The sequence below is a fragment of the Pseudopipra pipra genome, chromosome Z, assembly GCF_036250125.1.
Source record: "Pseudopipra pipra isolate bDixPip1 chromosome Z, bDixPip1.hap1, whole genome shotgun sequence".
NCBI lineage: Eukaryota > Metazoa > Chordata > Aves > Passeriformes > Pipridae > Pseudopipra > Pseudopipra pipra.
In genome coordinates, this window is record NC_087581.1 from 31,543,668 (window position 1) to 31,565,571 (window position 21,904).

General features: G+C 37.3%; 2 protein-coding genes across 7 annotated transcripts in view; one reads left to right on the plus strand and one right to left on the minus strand.

Annotated features, from left to right (window-relative positions):
* Positions 1–21,904, minus strand: part of NIPBL (NIPBL cohesin loading factor) — a 162,531-nt gene that overhangs the window by 139,725 nt on the left and 902 nt on the right. For 5 of the 6 annotated variants that reach the window (XM_064643017.1, XM_064643014.1, XM_064643016.1 and 2 more), the window contains exon 1: positions 11,917–12,027. The gene's annotated coding sequence lies outside the window, so the exon portion shown is untranslated. Of the gene's footprint in view, positions 1–11,916; positions 12,028–13,356; positions 13,465–21,093; positions 21,246–21,904 lie in introns of those variants that run through there. The other variant, XM_064643011.1, reaches the window with a different exon arrangement.
* LOC135407793 (WAS/WASL-interacting protein family member 1-like) lies at positions 3,699–17,964 on the plus strand. The gene is made up of 4 exons (XM_064643159.1): positions 3,699–3,756; positions 9,897–10,007; positions 11,780–12,343; positions 12,437–17,964. Exons 1-4 carry the CDS (start codon positions 3,699–3,701, stop codon positions 12,823–12,825), a joined length of 1,122 nt encoding a protein of 373 aa, XP_064499229.1. The 3' UTR covers positions 12,826–17,964.

A 21,904-nucleotide genomic window follows, 5' to 3' on the forward strand; every position in this document is an offset into this window, starting at 1 on the left:
TCCAGACCATAACCTGCCCCCACCCCATTCCTCCAAAATAGGAACACCTCTAACTTACCAAGATTTATGAAATGCTTAACAATGATTATGACAAAACACAAATTAACCACAGAACAAAACTAACTAACTATGACAGGATTATAAAGCTATTGTTGGTCTTAATGGGGTAAATCTAACCTAAAAATGATAATACATTATTTAAAGAAAAAACTCCAGGTTTTTCATCTTGTGTGCACCAAGAGTATTTACTACTGTAATCACTGAGTTCCTTAAATAAATATTTTACTGTATTTGAATACCCTAAGACTTAGGAACTCAGCTATTAAAGCCCTTGTTATTTCTTATTTCAGGAAGCAAATACGTTGATATTGGTTAATTTCAAGTAATCATATATTGTAAACCATTGAAAGCAATCCACTTGCAGAAGTACAACTTTAAAGCAATATTTGACACACAATTCCATTAACGAACCTTCATATAACTTGATTTACAGAATATTTCTTCATTATAATCATATACATGAAACTAAATGGAATTCTTTCTATCAAGGTGGATGTCATTTTGCTAATATAACCTCTGTGTTATGTACAGCAAGTTTAATGTTTTTGGTAATTATGAATGCTATTTGATGTTATTTCCATAGGGTCACCTTTAAAACTAAAGTATGTCTATTTTCTAATTTTTGTTTGTTTTTCATTACAAAATAGCATAAGTATGTAATCATCATCATAAAACTGACAAGATTTTTCTGTTCTTGTTTAAAATAGTTATCTGCTTTATCTATAACAGGCTTAATGATATCTTCTATCAGGATGTCAAAATTAGTGTGTGTTACAATGAGGATTTCACCCATTTTTACTGTCCTTCCCAAAACACTGGTTCAAATTTACACCTGTATCAACAATTAGGTGCAGGAAGGAGACCCTAAATGGTGTTGTTTCGGACAAATACTATTCCCTCCCAAAATTTCCACAAGGTTACATGGAGTATCAGCCACTCTTGGGCAAGTTGATTAGACTCTCTAGTTAACTGTGCATCAGCTGACTTTCAATAACTGTACCTAAGGCCCATGAAAAATGCAAATTAATCCAACCTTCCTTAGCCAGCAATGAAACAGGGTTAAATTAACCCAAGTTATTTGCAATTGCCACGGGCTACATATACACAATAGAACATTCACTGTAATTGAGCATGCAATAACTTCAAATTATCAGGACTTAACAAGTCATGTTGAATTCTCAGAAATCCATCTACAAAGAGTTTTATAAGACTTCATTAACTAATTGTTTATCAAGATGTGATTAAAAATTTGCTTAATTTCATGACATCATGTGCCTATTTGGAGCCTAGGAAAAAAGATTCATCAGGAATAAACACAAACATTCACAGGAAAAGAGAGAATTCCTCTTCCAAAGTCTACTAATTCAATACAATCATTCAGCATGCCATTAAATGAAATAATTACCTTTCATTATTCTTTCCCCAGGTTGCAGGCTAAGGTTATAGTGTGAGAGTGTTTACTTTCCAGTAGTAAGATGGCTTAAGTAACGATATTTAGAGAAGTACAGACAAGCAAGCCTTTAAACCATATCATTTTTATTGCAATTCCTCAAATACTTTAATTACATTTTCCATGGTAAAAATAAATTATCTATTTTTGCAAATAATAAAATTTTACATCATGCACTAAATTTTACATCATGCTTGATAGAATGCCAGAGAGAATTACTCCAGTGAGTAAACAGGCAGAGTCACAACTCTAAATAATCTTTTATAATAGTGACCGTAGAGTGCACAGTGTGTTCCTACAACTCTCTAAGTCATTAGTCACCTAAATTATCACTGGGAAAGTTCACCTACAAGTTTGCTTCAGTATATGTCAGACCTGCTATTATTTTTGCAGATCTAAGCAGCTCAACACCTGTTTTACACGAAAGCCTAGGCAAGATCTTTAGAGTAGGAAAGTCCAGTCACATACATGCTTTGAATACACCTAATATACAAAACCGACTACTCTGCATTGCGCATTAGCCACTGCCTCCAACACTTTACTCAAAATCTCAGCAGGACAGAGGAAGAACCCTGGCTCGGGGTATCAAACAGAGATTCTGAAATGCTCCTCAGTAGCAGGACATTCAAGATGCATTTGTCACTATCCACTAGAGTCTTCAACTGGTGCTAAGACTTTATCGGGTAGTGAGCATTCTCTTATCCTCTTGTTGAAGGAGTGCCACGCCACAGTGCAAAGAAAATTAATTAGAACGAGGAAAAAGCCTGAAGGAGAGAATATGATTATCAAATAAAGTGATTTAGACTGCCTTCCAAGATGTAAAAATCTTGCCAATGTTTTCTACTGACTAACCAACATGGATTCCTTACTGAGCACCAAAGGAGATGCGAGTTCCATTTTGCATGCTCAAAATTTTGAGTGACATTCAAGTGCTGACCTTTTCAACAGCAGTATCACAACAAAGTCCCTTATTGATCTCACTCCAACTCACTTCTTTTACATAGAAATAAGGATTGAAAATTTTACTTATTGCACTGTAACAGCTATTTTACAAGGCAATGCTTAAAAATTTATCACACTAAATGCATATCTGTATGTTAAAAATTCTTTTAATTAAAAAGTTACAAATCTGAGTTTAAAAAACCCTCTAAAACAGAACACCCGGCAATGAAAAGTTGACATCAACAAATACTAAAACACTAATTTTTCTGAGCATCAACTGAAAGCTTTCCAGACTTCTGCCAGGAAATCTCACATCCCCAGACTGAAAGTCTTTCAAAATCAATCAGAAGTTAAAAAATGCCCCTTGCCTTCAAGAGTTCTGACACAGTCCTTGGATTATGTAATTGCGAAACATTCCCCTGCCACCCCCAGGTCCAATCTTCCTCCAGTTTACAGGAGGGATCTGCTCTGGAAATTAATCAGAGGCTATTCATGAGGCTGTAAGGTCTGTTGTATACACGACACTTCAATGCCAACTAAAAACTAAGAGAATATGAAGGGAAAGAAGCTTCAGATCAGATCACAGGAAACAGAAAAATGCCACTCTTGGGAACCTCATTCTATTTTTATTAACAATGGTAAATATTTCTGTGTTCCTTTTTTCCTGCAGGCTCTAAAGCCTAATTTGAAGAAGTGCTGATTAGTCATATTTGTAACCAAAATTAACAGAATCTGTTCTATTATTATCATACATATTATGATGCAAAAAAAAATCAAGTTAGTTTAAAGGTAAGGTCCTGAAGTTGTTCCAGTTAGACTTTCAAACTTAATAAAGACCAACTTCTGCATCTCGGTTCTCAACTTGCATGATTACATAGCACCCTCAAAACCAGTTAAAAAACTATTTGTGGAACATTACAATATTCCAATACAGACCACAGAAAAGCCTATGAGGAAATTAAGACTTCTATCTTAGAACTTAATGATGTGAACCAGTTCAGGCAAAATGCTACATACTGAACACCAAAGAGAAATCAAAATGCTTGATCATAAAAGACAGGACTGAAAGCAACCTCAAGAGTTTATCCCTTTCCTCAAGGCAGAATCAACAATATCTAAGGTAAATCCTAAGAGACCTTCATATAACCTGCTGTATTAAAAAAAAAAAAGGAAATTAATGAAATACAATTCAATTCATTCTACACAGTCAGTGAAACAGACATCCTGTTGTCAGAAAAAAAAAGCGATGACTGACTTAGAGTACCACAATGCACTCACAAAGATGGTAAATGTAGACTACACAGGTAATCTGAACTACAGAATCCCCCATCATTTGCTCTTACAAGAAGTACTCCATATTTCTGAGCTTTTTTTTTTTTTATATGTAATTTCCTCAGTTAAGAAAAAAAAAAGGACAATTCAAACAATGAATTCCTCTGTGTAAAATAATGCTTCTTTGCCCAGCCAATCCTTGTTTTGTACTTCAAGCCTTGTTTTGGCTTCTCAGGCAATTTCTTCTCCTTCCCCTCTCCGGCCTCTCTCAGAACATACTTCCCATCCGTTCTCATCCCCGAAATACTTTCCTTGACTGTACCCGCAAATCCGGAGTGCCCTTCTGTCTTGGCTTCTTGATAAGGCTGTTTTACAGCTTTTCCTTTATCTTTCTTAAGGACATTTGTATGTGTCCCACCAGCTCCTTTATCCAGTCCCCACAGTTCAGTCATTATTTCATAGAATCATAGAATGGATATGGGTTGGAAGGAACTTTAAAGATCATATTCCCTGCCATGGGCAGGGAAACCTTCCACTAGCCCCATCCAATCCAGCCTTGAACACTTCTATACATGGGGCAGCTACAACTTCTCTGGCCAACCTGTTCAGCCGCTCACCACTCTACTAACAGTAAGAAATTTCTTCCGAAGATCTAATGAAAACCTGTCCTCTGTCAGTTTAAAGCCATTCCCCCTGTCCTAATGCTACATGCCCTTGTAAAGGCCCCTCTCCAGCTTTTCTGAAATGCCCCCTTTAAGTACTTGGTAGGCGCTATAAAGTTTCCCCAGAGCCTTCTCTTCTTCAGGCTGAACAATCTCAACCCTCCAGTCTGTGCTCACGGGAGACGTGTTCCAGCCCTTTGATCATTTTTGTGGCCCTACTCCTTAGGAACTTCAACCTCCTACTTTCACCCCATTCCTACCCTTCAAACTCCCATTTCCTCCCCATCTATGTAAATCTGGTTCCAGTCCACCACTATCCTTCCCCATGTGTCCACCCTTCCAGCCCCCTGCAACTTCAGGTCTTGTCTTTTACACACTCAGTACTGTGGATAGGCAGGGAATGGACACCAGAAAACTAACACTCTGTACCACACCTTCACTGCTTAGAACTTTGTAGACAAGCTCTGGTATGCATGCAAAATTTTTTCAACAATAATGCCTATAATCAGAGAAGTCAGTTAATTTTTTATACACTAATAACTTCCCAATTTTTGGACAGCTTTTCAAATGGCAACAAAATGCACATCCCTAACACAAGAAGTCACCTCACACTCAAATGTTAAATTCTGTTTCCCTAAAACAGTGGTGCTCCAACTGCTTGAATAAAAGTTCAGACATAATTTTTAAACTTTTTTCTCTCTATTATGACCCTTAGGAGCCAGCGAACTATGTTTGCTTTAAATGTTATTCAGAGAATAAGTCATAAAGGGCACTCACACAACATGTAAGATTTTGGCCTAAATGACTGAAGTGTAGCAAGTCAGAAGTAAAATCATTGCCTTCAAACAGTGTCAGCAAACTGCAAGGAGAACACTACCTACCACTCCTACCTAGATGCAGGGAGAAACATACATTGTTAAAGTCTGCTAGTAACTCTGTTAAGCAATGTCTCAATTTCTGGGAACTGTTAACAGGGTACACTGAAGTTTTGCTATGTTACAGGTTATGCCTCAACATTAGTTGTTAAAGGAAGCTGCCAGGAAGAACCAATCATTACTGAGCATGCTAGCAAAGGAAAATTCATTTTCCATTATTAAAAAAAAAAGAAAAAAAAGAAAAAAGGGGGAAAAGCTATCACATCTCTTTAGTTTTAATAGAAATTTAGCAAACAAATCATTAAGCAGATTTTTAATTTTCCCTTCAGAAAAACAAAACAAAACAACAAAGTTAAAAAAAATTGAAGACTTTAGATCTCCACAAAGCACTCCCCATAAGTTCTCAGCACAGCCTCATTAGAGTCTTATCAAAGTTTTCCCAGCTTTTAGACTACAAAAAGCAGGTTTCAAATTATTTTCCACAGTTGTTAAGGTGGCTGCTGTACATAGCATCTGAGGAGAGCTCTCTAAATTTTCCCTCCTATCCTAAATATCCAGAGCAAGTATATCTGAAGAAATAGATAAAGCAACACATCTGAATAGAAAATAACATGCAAGAAAGGGTGAGAGTTTCTATTAAGAGCTAAGACTTGAAAACAAAATTTCAGGCACAAAGTATTTGCAGCATTATCCTTTCTGAGTACCCGGTCAACACAGAGGAAAGACTTAGCTCAAACATGAGAGACAGGGATTGCACTATGTTTGCATTCAAGGAGCTTGAAAAATTACATTGTATTAACAAAACAAACAAACAAAAAAAAAAAGAGAGAGAGAAAAGGTTAGTACTATAAAAACAAGCATTAAAGTATTAAGAAATGTCAGAATTAGGGTTGCTTATACCTACAATTTAGTCCTTTGTACACTGTGATAGTCATTCATTAAACAAGCATATACCACTTCTTGTTATTCACAGGAACACTCCCTCATATACAGCACATGACATATATGTGGTGAAACAAAGCAGAGTTACAGAGTAAAAGGAGGTGCCTTCTCCAGCACAGATCACTTTCCTCCCAAGGAATTTGAATAAAACATAACTAATAAATCTAGTTGCTTAAAACATTTCATATTCAAGAGATACTTTGCTGAAAACTGACATTTACAAAAATCAACTCATCTTAAAAAACAAAAAAAAAAACAAAAAAAACCAACAAAACAAACAAACAAACAAACAAAACAACCTAAAAAAAGCTCCACAAACTTACTTTCACAGAAAACCTTCATCACAAGTAAAGACAGAAAGGAAAAAAAAGTTAGTAAGACTAAGTGCTATTTATTCTACTTGTTCCATAATATACTCACAGTCTCTGAGCCATGCCTTGACCACATGACACAAGAAGCCATAAGTGGAGAAAAAAGTTCAAGAACTTCTCTGCCCTACACAGATTAGACATTTGGGCCTGGATTTCCTGCATCCCCAAATCAACTCTCTGGCTAGGAATGCAGTAGCTACACCTCAGAACAGTCTTGCTTTCCTAACAGAGGCTCAGAGGAGCCGGACAACACACTGACATGGCAGTGAAGTGATCTGACCACTAGGTGCAGAGGTTTGCGTTTAAGCAGTTTACATCAGCTGCAACAATTACGAGGTTAAGAGGGAGTTTTATCCCCAAGAGCCAGAAAACAAGTTTCAGGACAACTTCCAGCAGGAATGAGTAATCCTGGATAGTAACAGTAAGATTTTGAATTTCTGTGTGCAATACTGTAGCCAACACACTTAATTATTTGTTGGATTTGGGTTATAATCTAGTTGTTGTCTCTGTTCTCCCTGACAAAGTTTAAGAGATTTTGGGTTTTTCACAATATGGAAGATCTTTTTTTTTAGGTTTCCAGAACAGGAAATCTATTCTTTTCCAGCTGTTGGCATGATCAAGACAGTTGAAATTTAATAGATGTTTAAGGTCATCAGCAAAAACCCATCCTATACTTCTAAGGGATTCAGAAGGAGAAACAATGAGTCTAATATGTTGAAATGTAGCATTCACACAACCACAAATAAAGTCAAGACAAACAGTGTTATGAACTTCCTAAGTGCTGTAAAGTAACTCTAAAAAGCTGAAAAATAAAGCAAGTCAGAACACACAGATTTATAAGTTTTTAAAACTCACTAATTTGATTCAGTTTCAGCTTTTCATCTACGAAATGGAAATAATATTTTACAGATGTGCAGTAATAAAGCTCTCTAATGTCTGTGAAGTGCTTTATATTGGGATAACTCTAGAAATTAAAATATGAAAACACTTCAGCCTTCATGAAAGGACTGTATGTGTACACCACGTAATAGGGCAGCAGGCTGCACAATGAATTACAAACATACATGTTATAACAGTATCCCAGTCAGCTGGCATTTCCCAGACACTGTATGAGGCATTGAGCTGGGGCTGTGAGGGAGGGTTGAACATAACGGTGCAGTTAAAGGCCCAGCTCCTTGTCTGCTGTTTCCTTGTCTGACTCCCTCACTTTGCGGCCTAGTGCTTTCTGACACTGCTCCTCTAAAGTGCATTGCATTCTACACACACACACTGCTACCAAACCCCAAATGCTTCAAGTCAAACCACAGCAACAAACCAAATAATTAAATTATCTACTTACATAAAGGATTTAGAGATCTCTGATTGGAAAACCAATTAAGACCAACTTATGAAAACTTTAGAGGCCATAAAAATTAACTTTTTCTATAATTTTTTCTGACTTTAACATGAAAACTGGTCTTGGATGTTTATAATTTTTTTAAGCTATTTGTGTAAACCAGGTAGTCACCTTCAAATACAGTATCAACAACCATGTTCAATCTGACTGGAATCCCTTTCAGTTTCCACAAACAGTTGGGCCAAAATCCTTTCTCCCCTCCCTTTCGCCAGTGAGATGTTCCATAGTTAACAGTAGGGACAGGAAGTGAGACACGAATCACAAGTCCTGCATAATATCCTCAAACACAATTTCCTCACTTCTAGGCTGTCACAGATGTCAATACAAAGCACTTTTCTCACACTTACTTTGGGGGTCAGAATCAGCTATTAAGAAGTATGTTTGTAATACACAAAAAAATAAAAACACAAATACAGACTAATCATATTGAAGATTTTTAGAATACAAGCCTTTAACAACTGTAATTTCAAAAGTACTTCCTTTTTTATGATTAGAATTACTGTACAGTTATTAGCAAGAATACACAGGTATCACCAGTTTCAAGCATTTTCTTGTAGGTATCTCTGTGCCACAGAGTATTCGTTACTGCTGATGGGTCAAAATCAGAAGCTAACCTAACCTGTACTACTTCTAATAAAGGCATATGAAAAACAAGATCAAAAACAAGTGTTATGACACTGAAATGGCCATTCTTTCAAATGTTAAATATTTCTAGTGAGCTGTTTTCCGACACTGAATAGCTTAATGCTGGATGATCCACCTGGTACCTACCAGACACCAGATTCTAAAGCTATCACACTCATATTTTTCCAGTTAAATACACCCATAATTGTTGTCCAAGTGTATTCATGTACATTCATGAATAGTATACACACTTCTAAAATAATTTCTAGAAATCATAAATTTGAGAATTTGAAAACTTGATTTCTTTCTTAGGTCTAGATATTCAGGATAGAAGTATTTTTTTTTTCTCTTTAGTTACTGTTCTGTTGCTCTGATCCTGTTCTGTTGCTCCTAAATCAAAATTTAAACATTTCAAATGAAAAAAAAAATAAAAAAAATTTTAATGGTATTCCTGTTCTTCCTTCTTTGTTTTTAACAATTAAAGAATTATCTTTTATTGACACCAATTGACTTTAGGGAAATATTTTTTTGAGACAACTTCAGGTAAAATATTTAAGAAGTGAAGAGGGGAAAAAATAACCAAACCTGTACACAGGAAACAAATTCAAAATATACAAAGTAGCCAAAAGTACAAAATAAAAGGTAGCAAGAAGCATTTTCCTCTTTTTGTTAAAATAATTGTTACAACTAACATCTTGAGAATAATTAATTTTGTATTTCTAGAACATCAACAAGGTAACTACATCTCCTTTAAGCAGCTAGCTGTTGTGATAAACAATGGACCAGTACAAACTCCTAACATCAAGGGAAAAGTAGTATGAAAGCGCCACAGGCCTGCTTCAACACACACACACACGTGCACACACTCTCTTGAATATGATAAAAAACACAATCTAAAAGAAAAATAAGTCCTCTTACAAATATTTCAACATTAAATATTTCTATAAAAATACATACATTATGATAAAGCAATTAATTCAGGATTAACCACATACAGTTCACAAGAAAAAAAAAAACAAACTGATTATAAATAAAAATAGACAACATTTTACATTTCCCCTTATAAATACACCTATTTTTCATTCCAGAAAACTGTATGTGTTCTGATTAAAAAAAAAAAAAAAAAAAGGGTGCTGTAAACACAACCACACAACCCAGGCAAGATAAACCTGACAGGAACTATGTAACTACAGTAGCTCATTTCCTGCTCATATCTGGATATATTTAAAGCAAACCTCCCCAAATGAAAAAATAAGTCAGGAAAGTTCACTACTGTTAGCTTAATAAACCCATTTTTGTTAGAACGGGAGCTGCCTGAAACAGAGACGAAAGAAGTGCTAGAGCTGATGTCGCTTCCTGATGATGAAAACTACCCAAGAACTACAACTACTTCTGCACAGTCCTTTCTTCCCTGTAAAGCTGAGTTACACTCAGCCTTCATGCACGCTACAGGCCACAAGAAAACAGCAATTCCGCTGTTACACACTGAGGTGGGGACAGTTAGAGACTACTAGTGGCTCCCTCTGCAATTCACAAAGTTTAAAAATAAAAAGCTGCTTTTTCGAAGTGTAAATGGTTCCTCTCCACGCACGTAGGCCTGAGGCCCTGTTGCAAACAGTGTCTAACAGGACCAGGCAGCACAAAGACAGGAATGGGAGATTAGTGGGAGGAAGGGAGGCCAGGATTGGGGCTCAGCAGGATCTTCTGGCTTTTTAAAATTCAAACTGCTCCCTGACCAATACAAATCACGGACACGCTACTGACTACTACACGGATTTACAGCATTAAAAACACGCCTTCTACGTGACAGCTTTATTAACTTGACCCTTTTAAACATGTATCAGGACACACGGGAGGCACGATAGCACAGTTTTATTTATAAAACTCTTAACACAATGCACCAGAAAGTTACTCAATTAGATACGGTAACCATGTATTACTACAACAAATCTACCTGAACAACTAAAAAACCTGCTGAAAAATGGGCCAATGATGTAATGTTGATACTTGTTTGCCATTTACAAAATTCCTTTCTAAGTGAAAGATGAAAACTTTGTATCTTAAAATTTCCTGCAATTATGTAATTTCTGCAGGAGTATTTTTATTGGTTCACAGGGTGTTTGTTTTAAATCTACCTCAATTTTCAGTAACACTCACAACTCGACCACTTCCAGGTCCAAGATATACTTTACTGTAAATCAGCTACCATCTATTTATAAAGACCTGACACTCATCAACAGTCATTTTCGAAACACATTTGACCTATTAAAATGACACCTAATTACATATTCAAACATCATGGACACAAACAGCCAATAACAACCTTGGGGTCTCAAAGTGATATGGCCTGATAAGAAAGGATGATACTTTTTAAGCATTCCTCACTTTTCACTTAATTAAATTTACGTTTGATTCTCCAGTCCTTCGGGTAAGATCCCATCTTCACCTTGGTCCCTTAAATGTCATAAACGCAGCACTTTACACACGATCCCTTGCCTGTTTTCTGTTTGCTAGTATTCCTTCTAAATTTAATACATATTCCTGTAATGTATACAGCACACAGACACTGAGATTGTGTGGAGTACCTAATACAATATGCCTGTCTATCTGTATTTCCTAGGTCTGCAGGTGTCCGCGTTGTGTCAATCATCCTGAAGCACTATTTTATGCTTTAAATATACTAAGTTATTAACACACTAATCAATAATATTATTTAGAGATTGAACATCTGCACATTATAAAATCAAAAGCATTCAAACTTTTGAATGTTCAGAATGCAGTTGGTTAGAAGGAGAAGGTAACAGTGAAGAGAGGTGATATTTTTGTTCCAGGGTATATACATTGTCTCTCTTCCCCTATTCCTCCACTTAGTCCTGGCCCACTTCAGAGGGCTATCTGCGCTGGGACCTTCCTTTCTTGCCCTCAGTGAAGTTGAAAATATGGCAAAGCATCAGTGCACATTTGCGACTAATTGTATTGTTTCCTCCTCCTCCTGCTCTTCTCGGGTTGAGGCCTGTCACTGAGCAGCCGCTTCGCCTTTCTAATCCCCGAGCTGGAGTAAAGGCGCTGGCCGGCGGGCCTGCGCCCTCCGCCGGGCCTGGGCCTCCCGGCAGCCCGGCAGGAACCAACCTCCTCCGCCAGACCCGAGCGAGCAGGAAGGGGGGCTGCGAAATAAACACCTCCAGTTGCCACTTACTCCCCTGTACCCCGGGTAACAGCTAATCCCCTCTGCTCCCGGCAGTGCTGGGCCGCTGGGCTGGGAGGCCCGGCCCGCTGCTGGAGAGGGCAGGGAGGGGAAGGGGAGACAAGGAGGGGGGATTACCTGAGCAAATCGGCGTCTGAATCCAACGAGAATCCGAGTGAGGGGGAGAGAAATCCGCCCCCCTCCCTCCTCAGAGGAGCCGCCGCCGCCGCTGGGCCGCCGCCGCCGCCGCGGAGCAAGAGGAGGAGGGGAGATAATATAACAACAATAATCCGGGCCGGGAGGGGGGCTGGCTCCTCTTCCGTCTCCTCCTCAGTGCAGCGAACATGTAGAGCCGGGGGGTGTGCGGCCGAGGCAAATCCCTTCCCCCCGAGCCTCCTTCACAACATCAACACGGGCCGGGCCGCGCCGAACCGGTTCCGAGCCGCGCTCCGGGCGGGGGGGAGCGGGGGGTGGCCGGGGGGCAGCGCTGCCAAGGGGCCGCCGCCGCCGCCGCTCCCTCCGAGAGTGCGAGCGCAGGAGAGCGGGGAGGGGCGGCCTGGGCACGGTGAGTCGGTACCCAGCGGGGGGGGCAGGGGGAGAGGAGGGCGAGGAGGAGGAGGGGAAGGAACCTGTGTGTGTCTCTCTCGCTCCCTCTCAGAACAAAATGCCGACCGGAAGTGCAGCGGCAGGAATGACTCCCTCCACCGGCGCCAAACACCAGCAGCCTCCCCCTTCCCTTCCCTTCCCTCCGCTGCCTCCTCCTTGCCCGATCGCTCTCTCGCTCCACCAGCGCCGCTTCCGCCGCCGCAGCTGGAGTGGCTCCCTCGCCTCGCCCGGCGGAGCCTCCGCTGCGTGGCTCTTCTCCCCCTCCCCACCCCTCCGGCTGCCGCACGAGTTTCTCTTTCCTTTTTTTTCTTTTCTTTACTTCCCCCCCCCCCCCCCCCCCCCCCCGTGCTGCGCGGAACGAGACCGAAGTTTAAGCTTAAGCCTGCCCTGAGAGGATTTGTGAAGAAAGGACCGTCGGAAAAAACCCACACGTTTTGGTGATTATTTTTTGTCTTGCCTAAGGATGGTGGGGAGGAGGAGGAGGAGGACTGCAAAATGCCGCTCGCAGGAGGCAGACCTGGAAAGGCGCCTTAAAATGAATCCTCAAAGGCGGCAGCCCCAGCGGGTGGGACACTCGTCCGAGTTACTATCGCCGCTCATGTCTGTCTTTGTGGATGTGAGAGGCCGCGCCGCAGGAACCGAAACACCCGCGGCTGAAAGCGTTGCCGGGGCGAGGATTTCCAGGTGGACATACCGAACGGGACTGGCTTTCAAAAACAACCTTTTTGGACGGGGACAATATTGATGTTCAGGTGAAATGTCCTTCGCTGGAGGCTGATGCTCCACCGCCACCAGATTTGCGGGAAATATTTTAATTGTGTGTTGTGAAGGAGTGTTTGCAGAAAGAGAATGTCCTAATATGAAAGACTTTATGGTGTTCCGCTGTACAGGTAAAACTGAATAATGATAGCACAGGATAAAAATGAAGGAGCATTTATATCCGATTAATTAACTATATCTTTTAGTACTCACTTAATGTCGTTTTGCTGCTCAGTACTTGGACAAAAATCCCTTCATTTCTAGAGGAAGCATTGCTTGTCTGTCGACTTCAGGATTCAGCTGGACACAGCTGTTAATACCCTGTGACATATAAACACACCCTTTCAGCGCTGGATGGATGTTATTTGCACAAAGGGATAATATCTTACACCAATGCACTTGAATCTTTCCAACGCTTGGGATTTTCAGAATAGCGCTCTGTTTTTAGAACAGATTTTAAATGCCTCTCAAGCTTAAACTGCTACTAAATTCTTAATTTTGGATGAATCAAAGTTCATTTTACAAGCATATGTGTTTTTGTTTGAGAGTACATAAATGAATATGGCACTAGAGAATATAGTAATTAAGTACCAGAAATACTAATATCTACTGGCTCATATTAATGGAGATAGAGTAAACTGAGCTCTGAAAAAAATCTATTCCATACCTTTGTTCCTGTTAATATAAAAGGCTCCAATCTTATAATCGTTTATGCATTTACAACTTGAAGTTATCCATGTGAAATAAAGGGAAATAGTTGGTTTGCAAATGAAGTGTGTGTGTTCTTAGGTCTTTGCACTTAATTTAATATGTTGCAACTCTGTAACTCAAGGGGGAAACTATTTACCTTCTCTTGGTAACAAATTAAATTTAATGCACTACCTATCTGGAGTTCACATACCCCTATATGTTTGTATTTATATATCTATGAATTCTCAGGAAAATGTAATTCTAAAATTAAAAAGTTAGCCCAGGAATACTACTTGAATCTACTTCTAACTGATTGTTACCAATTCATGTTGATGGAGTCTTTCTGTGATTTTAGTAATTTATTTATATAATTATTTTTTCTCAATTGGTAAATTAATATGTAAATAAAATATAAATACTAAAATTTTAATTTTAAAATGCCAAACATGATTTAGACAGTACAAACATTATGGTAACTAAGAGACGACACCTATTTGACTACAGTTTCAGTGAGAGTGTCACTGGACCATTTTATGCTTTATAATACTGTTCAACTACAAGAATTTGTAGAGATGGCTATTTTATCTGAGTACTATGTTGTATTATCTACACATGAAAACAACTCATTCAAACCACTAGTTCTTTTAAAAGGTCATGTGTGACACATATGGGCAAATCAGGATTGTTTTTTCCTTAAAGAAAATTAAATATTTTTTATTCCATTAGATATTACTCTAATCTACCTTTTAAAATGAAAGATCAAATTCTTTGACTGCATTTACACAAGTGGCTCCTTTTATTTCTCTTCAAAAGCCCACTCACAGCAATTTATTGCAGAATGGAGGCTCACTGTGTTCCTAAAAATACTTCAGTATGCACAGGGTTCATCTCATTATGCCTGAAATGGCCAGAAAAAGTGATAAATCAAGTATTTCAGATTACCTGAAAACTCTTGTAAGATCCTTTAAAAACCTTATTTCTGCTCCAGGCCTTAGTCATGGGGTGGGGATAGTCCTAATCTATATGGGAGGAGCTATGCAGTCATGCAGCCCTGACTGTGGCACACAGAGGAGCACACGCTGCCTGAACAAAGCTGGTCGCAGTGTGGAGGAGGGCAGAGCTCCCTGAATTCCCCTGACAAATCCACATCTATATAGTCCAGAAAATGAACTGCAAGTTTCAGGGTTAAGCTTTAGAACCTAATCCTGCTCCTTTTGATGTCAAGGGAGAATGTGCCTTTTGCCCCAAACCAATGACTGTGCTCCCATAAATTTAAGCTGTTTACACAGTCTGTTATTCGGAAATTGGCTTCTTGTTCTTCAAAGAGTATTCTAATTCAAAAGGCAGAAATTAAAAACTGTTTTTAAAACATATTTCTCAAACAATTTTCACAAAATATATGGAAAGCTGTAGGTATGCCTCTTGCTGCTGTTTACAACTGCATACTGAGATAAGCTTTCCAGATGCAAAGATAATATTTGTTGAAATTAGAGAAGAGACCTCTTTGCTCTCTTCATTCCGATGTTAAACTTCCCTGACTGCTACATGTTGTTATTCAGCTTCATAAATTATGGACAGCATGTAATACTGGAGTAAAAATACAACTTTTACTTAGATATGATTGTTTTCTTAGATGTTATTGTTGTAATTTGATTTTTTTTTTTCTGTAAAATGTATTGTGCTTTTCCATTTCTATTTCTTTAAGGGCCATTATAACACTCAGGTACCTGTCATTTTAAGTTGTTAATGGGATACTCAAACATTGTTATCTTTACATTTTAGTAATTTACAGGTAGGATGTATTTCCAGATAGATTTTTGAAATAAATGACATGTCAGTAAAATAGTTATAAAATTAAGATTGTATATTTTTTATATTTTCTCAATAAAAAGTGGGAGCTTGTTATCTGAAGGTAATACAGTAATGCAATCATTAGCCATCATCCTAAATTTAAGTATTCAAATTATTTAGAATCTGGTGTTAAGGCTGGACCACAACAGTGCACAGGAAGAATGTAATAATGTATTCTGTATGACAACTAATATAGTTATGTTCTTTGCATTGACTTTAGTTCACAGGAGCAAATAATAGCACCATGTAATTGATTAACTGGAAAATATTCATTGTGCAAAGTAAGCAACCTATACATGAGGCCTCCAGTGGTACAGGTTAAATAATAAGCCAAGGAAGCTGGGAGACTGAGAAGTAAAATATTTGTCCTCTGACTTGCTGTAAGCTTACAACTTCATGGGGACTACTGATTTAGGGGTTTTTTCCTGACAAGCCAGGTGGAGGTAATTTTTTTCCTTCTTCTAATTATTTAGCTTAATTTACTAAAAAAAGTTTAATATGAAATTAAATAATACTTTCTCATTTTTTCTAAATGACAAACTTGCATTATCTCTACCGTGTTAAGAATGTGCTTCTATTTGTATAGGATATGAATTTTATGGCAGGTATATCTATTAAAATGTATAATTGTTTCCATGGGGAACAAAAGACAGAAGACAAAACTTTTGTACTTTCACTTGAATGTTGAAGTAAGCTCTTGATTATGCAAGGAACTAAGGACTCTGAATAAAGTTAATGTAAAACACATAATTCAGACTATAAAACATACATAATAAATAAAATACAGTGATAGACTGCTGGACAAGTAGACTGTCCTGGTATTGTTACGTTAGGGCCATAAGAACAGACCTAACAAGTTAAATCCCTTAATTTTGTAGGGAAGATAAATGATCAGTTACATACTGTCATAGCAAGCAATCTGAAATCTGGCCAAAGATGCTCCTTAGGCTCTTTCCTGTGGATTCACCATTGCTGAATTTCAGAAAGGAAGAAGGTATCATTCCAGTATTGCATGTTAGCTACATAAGAAATCCTGTGCAATTTCACATAAGGGGGCTGTTGAGGGCCACTGTGGATAATTTTAAGAGATAAATATAAAAACATTCAGGCTTTTTTTATTCTCCACTTTTTAAGATGTAAAGCTAAATCAATACAGAGCTTCACAAGCCAGCAAGTAAATGTGGACATTCATCTTCTGGTAAAGGACAGAAGCTGAAAATTAAGGACCATTGTATTCAGCACAAGATGAAAGTCATACTTGCATGGATTAAAGTAATCTGAGAATATTATAACATGCTTCAGATGCCTTGCCACTCCATTTTTAATGAACTTGCCAGTAAAGAGAATACATAAGACACAGATAAGCTTATCTATATCATGTAGGTTAAAAAAGCTTCTTGGGCTCAGGCCTTTAAAAACTGCTTCTTTGGAAGAAAGCAGAACTTTTCTGTTCTTCGGATACTGAAGTGTTAACTACCTCAGCCAAAAGATTCAATAGCTACATATAAAAGAACAGGTTAAACATGCCTGGGACTGTTCTCTGGCATTAGGGCTGGTAACCACATAATGTTTTATCCTTGTATTATTAAACCCTTCTATTCTTCAGAACAGGATAGTCACATGCATGTATTGGGAATGGTTCCTGACTCACACTAACTTCTAAACTGTGCACAGGAATTGTTTAGGAAAGTGCTAACTGCCATGCTTTAAGCCTGTGCCAAGGTTAGTTTGAACACTTTAGAACACAATTTTTAGACAAATTATTTCCAATGTCCATGCACGTTTCATTTACATTGCATTTTACAAACACACCTCTGGCAATCTCCTGGAATTGATTAGCCAAAAGAAAGGTAAGAAGAAACTGTGGTCCGCCATCTAGAGATAAATCACATTCATATTTCCAATTATTTCTTTATTGAAGCAATTAATTACCTGATTTTTTATCCAGAAACCTGACAAAAGAGAGTTGATTGAAATTTGGCTATCGTTAGATGTTTGTTCATGTGAAGTGAAGCCATTTTAAAAAGTCATACACACTGTAAACTGCAACAGATGTCCCTTTTTATTTTAGACATCCTGTGGCCCTTATGAAAGGATGTTACAGTGAGAACAGGAAAACACACATTGTGCAAGAAATGAAATAAAGGCAAGCAACTTTTGCACTTATGGTTGTAAACATCAATTTGTAATGAAAATTACTTCTAAAGTGTAATTTATTGATTTTAAGATAAGAATGGGAAAGGAGTAAGGATAAATGAACATCATTGGTGATTTTCTGAATGCTGAGTATTCCTCTTATAAGTTCCATTATATATATTATTACATTTTTTAACTGGACATGTGCTGGACATTTGCTTCTCTCAGTATGGCCACAGGGATAAATATGAGTACATCTGGTTTGTCAGGACTTCAGAAGATTTGTGGGTGCTTCATTAGTGAGCCAGAAAGCAGTATAAACTTGTCTCTGCAGAGTTGCAATACTGCACATTCTGAAGCGCAAAGCCTTTTTAAAATTTTTGTTTAAACTTTTGACAGGGACAATAAGTGGTCCATAACACTGAGCTGTTAACCTAGAGAAGCTGCAATTAAACAGAAATAAATGTCTCTGCCTAGGTGATCCAACTTGGTTGTAATAAAGAAAAAAAGGACTGAAAGAAGAATATACCTTTTAGGAATGATTAGCATGGAATTCTCAAAAAAACACAACTTAAAAATCACATTAAAATGATGTGATTTTTTCTGGATCGTGATATATTTAAATTCCAGTGTTGATGTTTAAATTTCTCTATTTATCCTCCCATTGTGTTAAAATTCATAGTCAACTTCCTCAGGTTTTGTAAATGCAGTTGATCTTACAAAAGAAAAACAGTATAGAAATCTCTGGCCTAAGAGGTATATATCTGGAGAAATTACACGATAAGCATGAGCAGTTTTTCTAAAGCCTATAGGAAAGTACAAATAATTTAAAAATCTTGATAACAGTGAAAGACCACTAGTGTGCACAGCATTCTTAATTTATGTTAATTTACAGTTTTGAATGATTACTGAACATTTTGTAGGTTTGCCAATTTTCTCTACTGTTGACTGCATTCCAGTGCAAGTACTCATGTGAGAGATGATACAGTGACTCTCCTAAAGAGGCTGCAAACTGTATACCTGTGCTTTTGCTAATATGTTTTCCATGCTATGTTTTCCATGGGATCAACTCTCTGTTATCCATAAAATTGCTGTTAGATAAAACATATTCCATCAACTTGTCATAGAAAGTGCTCTTCAAAATCACTGTAAGAAGAAGTTTAACTTTCTGACAAAAGAACAGCCTCCACGAGAACATGGGTACATGTTACAACCAAAAACAGAGACACGTGTGGTTGGCACATGTTTTGTTGGATTTGAGGACAGGCATGTGTGAGAAAAAAAATGGAGAAAAGATGCAGAGAAGACACAGAAACCCATACACAGGCCTGAGCAATGGCTGGGAATGTAGCTGTAAGAAAAACAGAGCAAGAGAGATTCAAGATGACTATCAACAAAAAATGACCTGAGACTTCAGGTGAAACTTTCACATGGTTTCAGAGGAAAAGAACATACACACAGTCTTCATAAACAGAGTGCATCCAAACATCTGATGCCATCATATATTTTTTCTGACCAGAAACACTGCACTAGCCATTCAAGTCAAGGCAGGTAAGAATACATTGCCAATTTTAAAGACAGTTGCGTTCTAAATAGATGCATAAATTAAAAAAACTTGGCAGCATTCAAAATATGAATTTTCCCATCAGGAAAATATATCCACATACACCACAAAATGTGTTTTATAGTTTCATTTGCTAGATTTTTGCCTAAACTTACTTATTATTTTCATACCTTCCATGGTTCCATTGCTGTTTCCCCTCATTTGCAGATTAAAGTCAGTGTTTTGTTTACTCCAGGCTACACTAGTGATTACTCTCTTCTGGTCAAAGTACTTTTTTTCTCCTGCATTTCCTTAGGCATTGTTTATCTTTTCTCTGCCATTAGACTGAGTTCTCCCTAATATTGTGGATTGTTTTCTTCTTTCTTGCTCCCACAGATAGAGGCAGCATATAAAAGCCCTTATTTTCTTTATTTTCCTATTTTGACTCTTCTTCTTTGGCAAAAATAATCGAAGACATGAACCTCTTCATGTTCCTCTTAAAGAATGACTGGCTTAAAAAGGATGCCTCTATAAGCTGGTTTTCTATTTTTAGAAAAGAAATTTTAGCGTAAGCCTCTATCTTACTGGTTTTATTTTTTTTCCTCTTCATTGTGTTTATGGAATAGCCAAACACCCATAGAGGCAAAAGAAGAGTGCACTGTGAGTAGACAATGAATGAAAAACTCTCTTTGGTGGGTACATAATTTTAGTACTATAGAAAAAGTATTTGTGACCGAATAATGTTTGGATAAAAAGTTCAGTTAAATAGGGACAATCTGTTGCTAAAGAGATTGCTTGTGAAAGCCATTCTTATAAAATTTCTATTTATAGTATAGCATAAAAAGTACTTACATGAAAAACTTTCACAAAAAATGCTATTTAGCTGGAGACCTAAAAATATGATCTTTCCTTTTTTCATTTTTTCCCACTTAATTTAAGAAACTTCATTTAGACCACTAAAATAAAAATAAAAAAAATAAAAAAATAAAAAATAAAATAAAAATAAAAAATAAAATAAAAAATAAAATATTCATTATATTTAAAATGTCAATGTTGTGCTGTTTCTATGATTGTCTGGAAACAACTAAGCACACTGCTAAACTTGGATGTTGCCTCATAATCTTCAGAAGTACTGAAGTTGACTGTCCAGCCCAGGGACATGCTAAGCAGACAAGTTATCCACATCTGAGCTTTCCTTAAGAATGAAAAAGTGGTCACCTAAATAATTAGTAATAGAAGTCTAGGCAGTTTGTTTTATTTTTAAAAACTAGATTTATAAGGGTAAATGCAGCTTTTTCTAGTCCATTTGAATTTTGAATGGGAAGTATCATGCCTTATTTTACAGTTAGTCATGACATTCTTATGGTCACCTTATTTTCTACATCTTCTCATTAATACCAACTAGAACATGAAAAGTAAGAAAAATGCTTAGTATTCCTATGTCGCTGATGATTACTCAAAAATATTATAAGGCCTATAGGGGAAGGAGTGTCACACACATATTTGATAGCCTCTCTGTGAGGGTTTGTTTCATTATGATGAACACTGTATTACATATCAATCTGAAGACCTTCATGGTGTTATGAAGTTAGTACAAAACCACATAACAGTTGAATATTCAAGATCTATCAAACTGATCAGCAGTTACATCTTCTTCCTCCTTCTCACTCCTTTAATAATCTTCCCTCCCAACAATAAAATTGTGTATATTTAAATGAAGATTTTCTTACCAGGCCTCTACAAGCTTTACCCTCTTCTAAAAGCAGTTCAGAGATTTCTATATGAGACTTCTTTATGGCTGGTGCTCTTCACATGTAATAGATATAATCTGTCCAGTTCCCAAAAATTTCATTCAAAATGCTATATACTGATGCCAAAATGCCTGAAATAGAAAATTTCACATGTAATTTCAGGGAAGTTATATAGCTGTAATAACCTGGCTATAGGAATACAACTACATATTTAGGTAGCTGTAGAATAAGAGTTAATTATTGTCCTTAGGAATACGGGTTTTTTCCATTTGCAGAAATTTAAAGGATAAGTTCTTACGACTCTGTATGTGCCAAGCAAAAAGTTACAGCGCTATTAATATAATAGGTTTCCTCCAGCATACACACTTCCCTTTGATTGCAAAAACATACTGCAACTTTTTAATTAAGCACTATTTTTGGTTATGTGTTAATGTAGAGCTCAAAAAAGGCTCTGGATTGCTAGCCTAGTGCACTGAAATCCTTATTTAGCCACAAAAACAAACAGTGCAGGAATAATGATTATAGCAAACTTCCTGGTGCTGTTTCACGGGTGAACCCCAGAGGGACCCAGAAGGTTATAATGTAGTTCAATTTCTTACATATTTCTCTGGAATATGTGGACTCTCCACCTATATCATGTTACCACAGTATTACTGCTCATACTGCTCAGCTGTTACTTAGGAGTAATTAGGCAGACAAGAAATCTTCTTATAAACAACACAGAAGAAAATACGTTACAAAAATTAATTTGGCTTCCCACAGACAATGCAACTCCTATTCACTTATTTTA

Bases quoted from the DNA above. Each gene is read 5' to 3' on its own strand.
- LOC135407793 (XM_064643159.1), top strand. From the start codon at position 3,699: ATGACTGACTTAGAGTACCACAATGCACTCACAAAGATGGTAAATGTA. The intron at 3,757-9,896 runs GTAATCTGAACT...CATTTTTGTTAG, and splicing joins GGTAAATGTAGACTACACAG to AACGGGAGCTGCCTGAAACA. The intron at 12,344-12,436 runs GTGAGTCGGTAC...GCTCCCTCTCAG, and splicing joins GGAGGGGCGGCCTGGGCACG to AACAAAATGCCGACCGGAAG.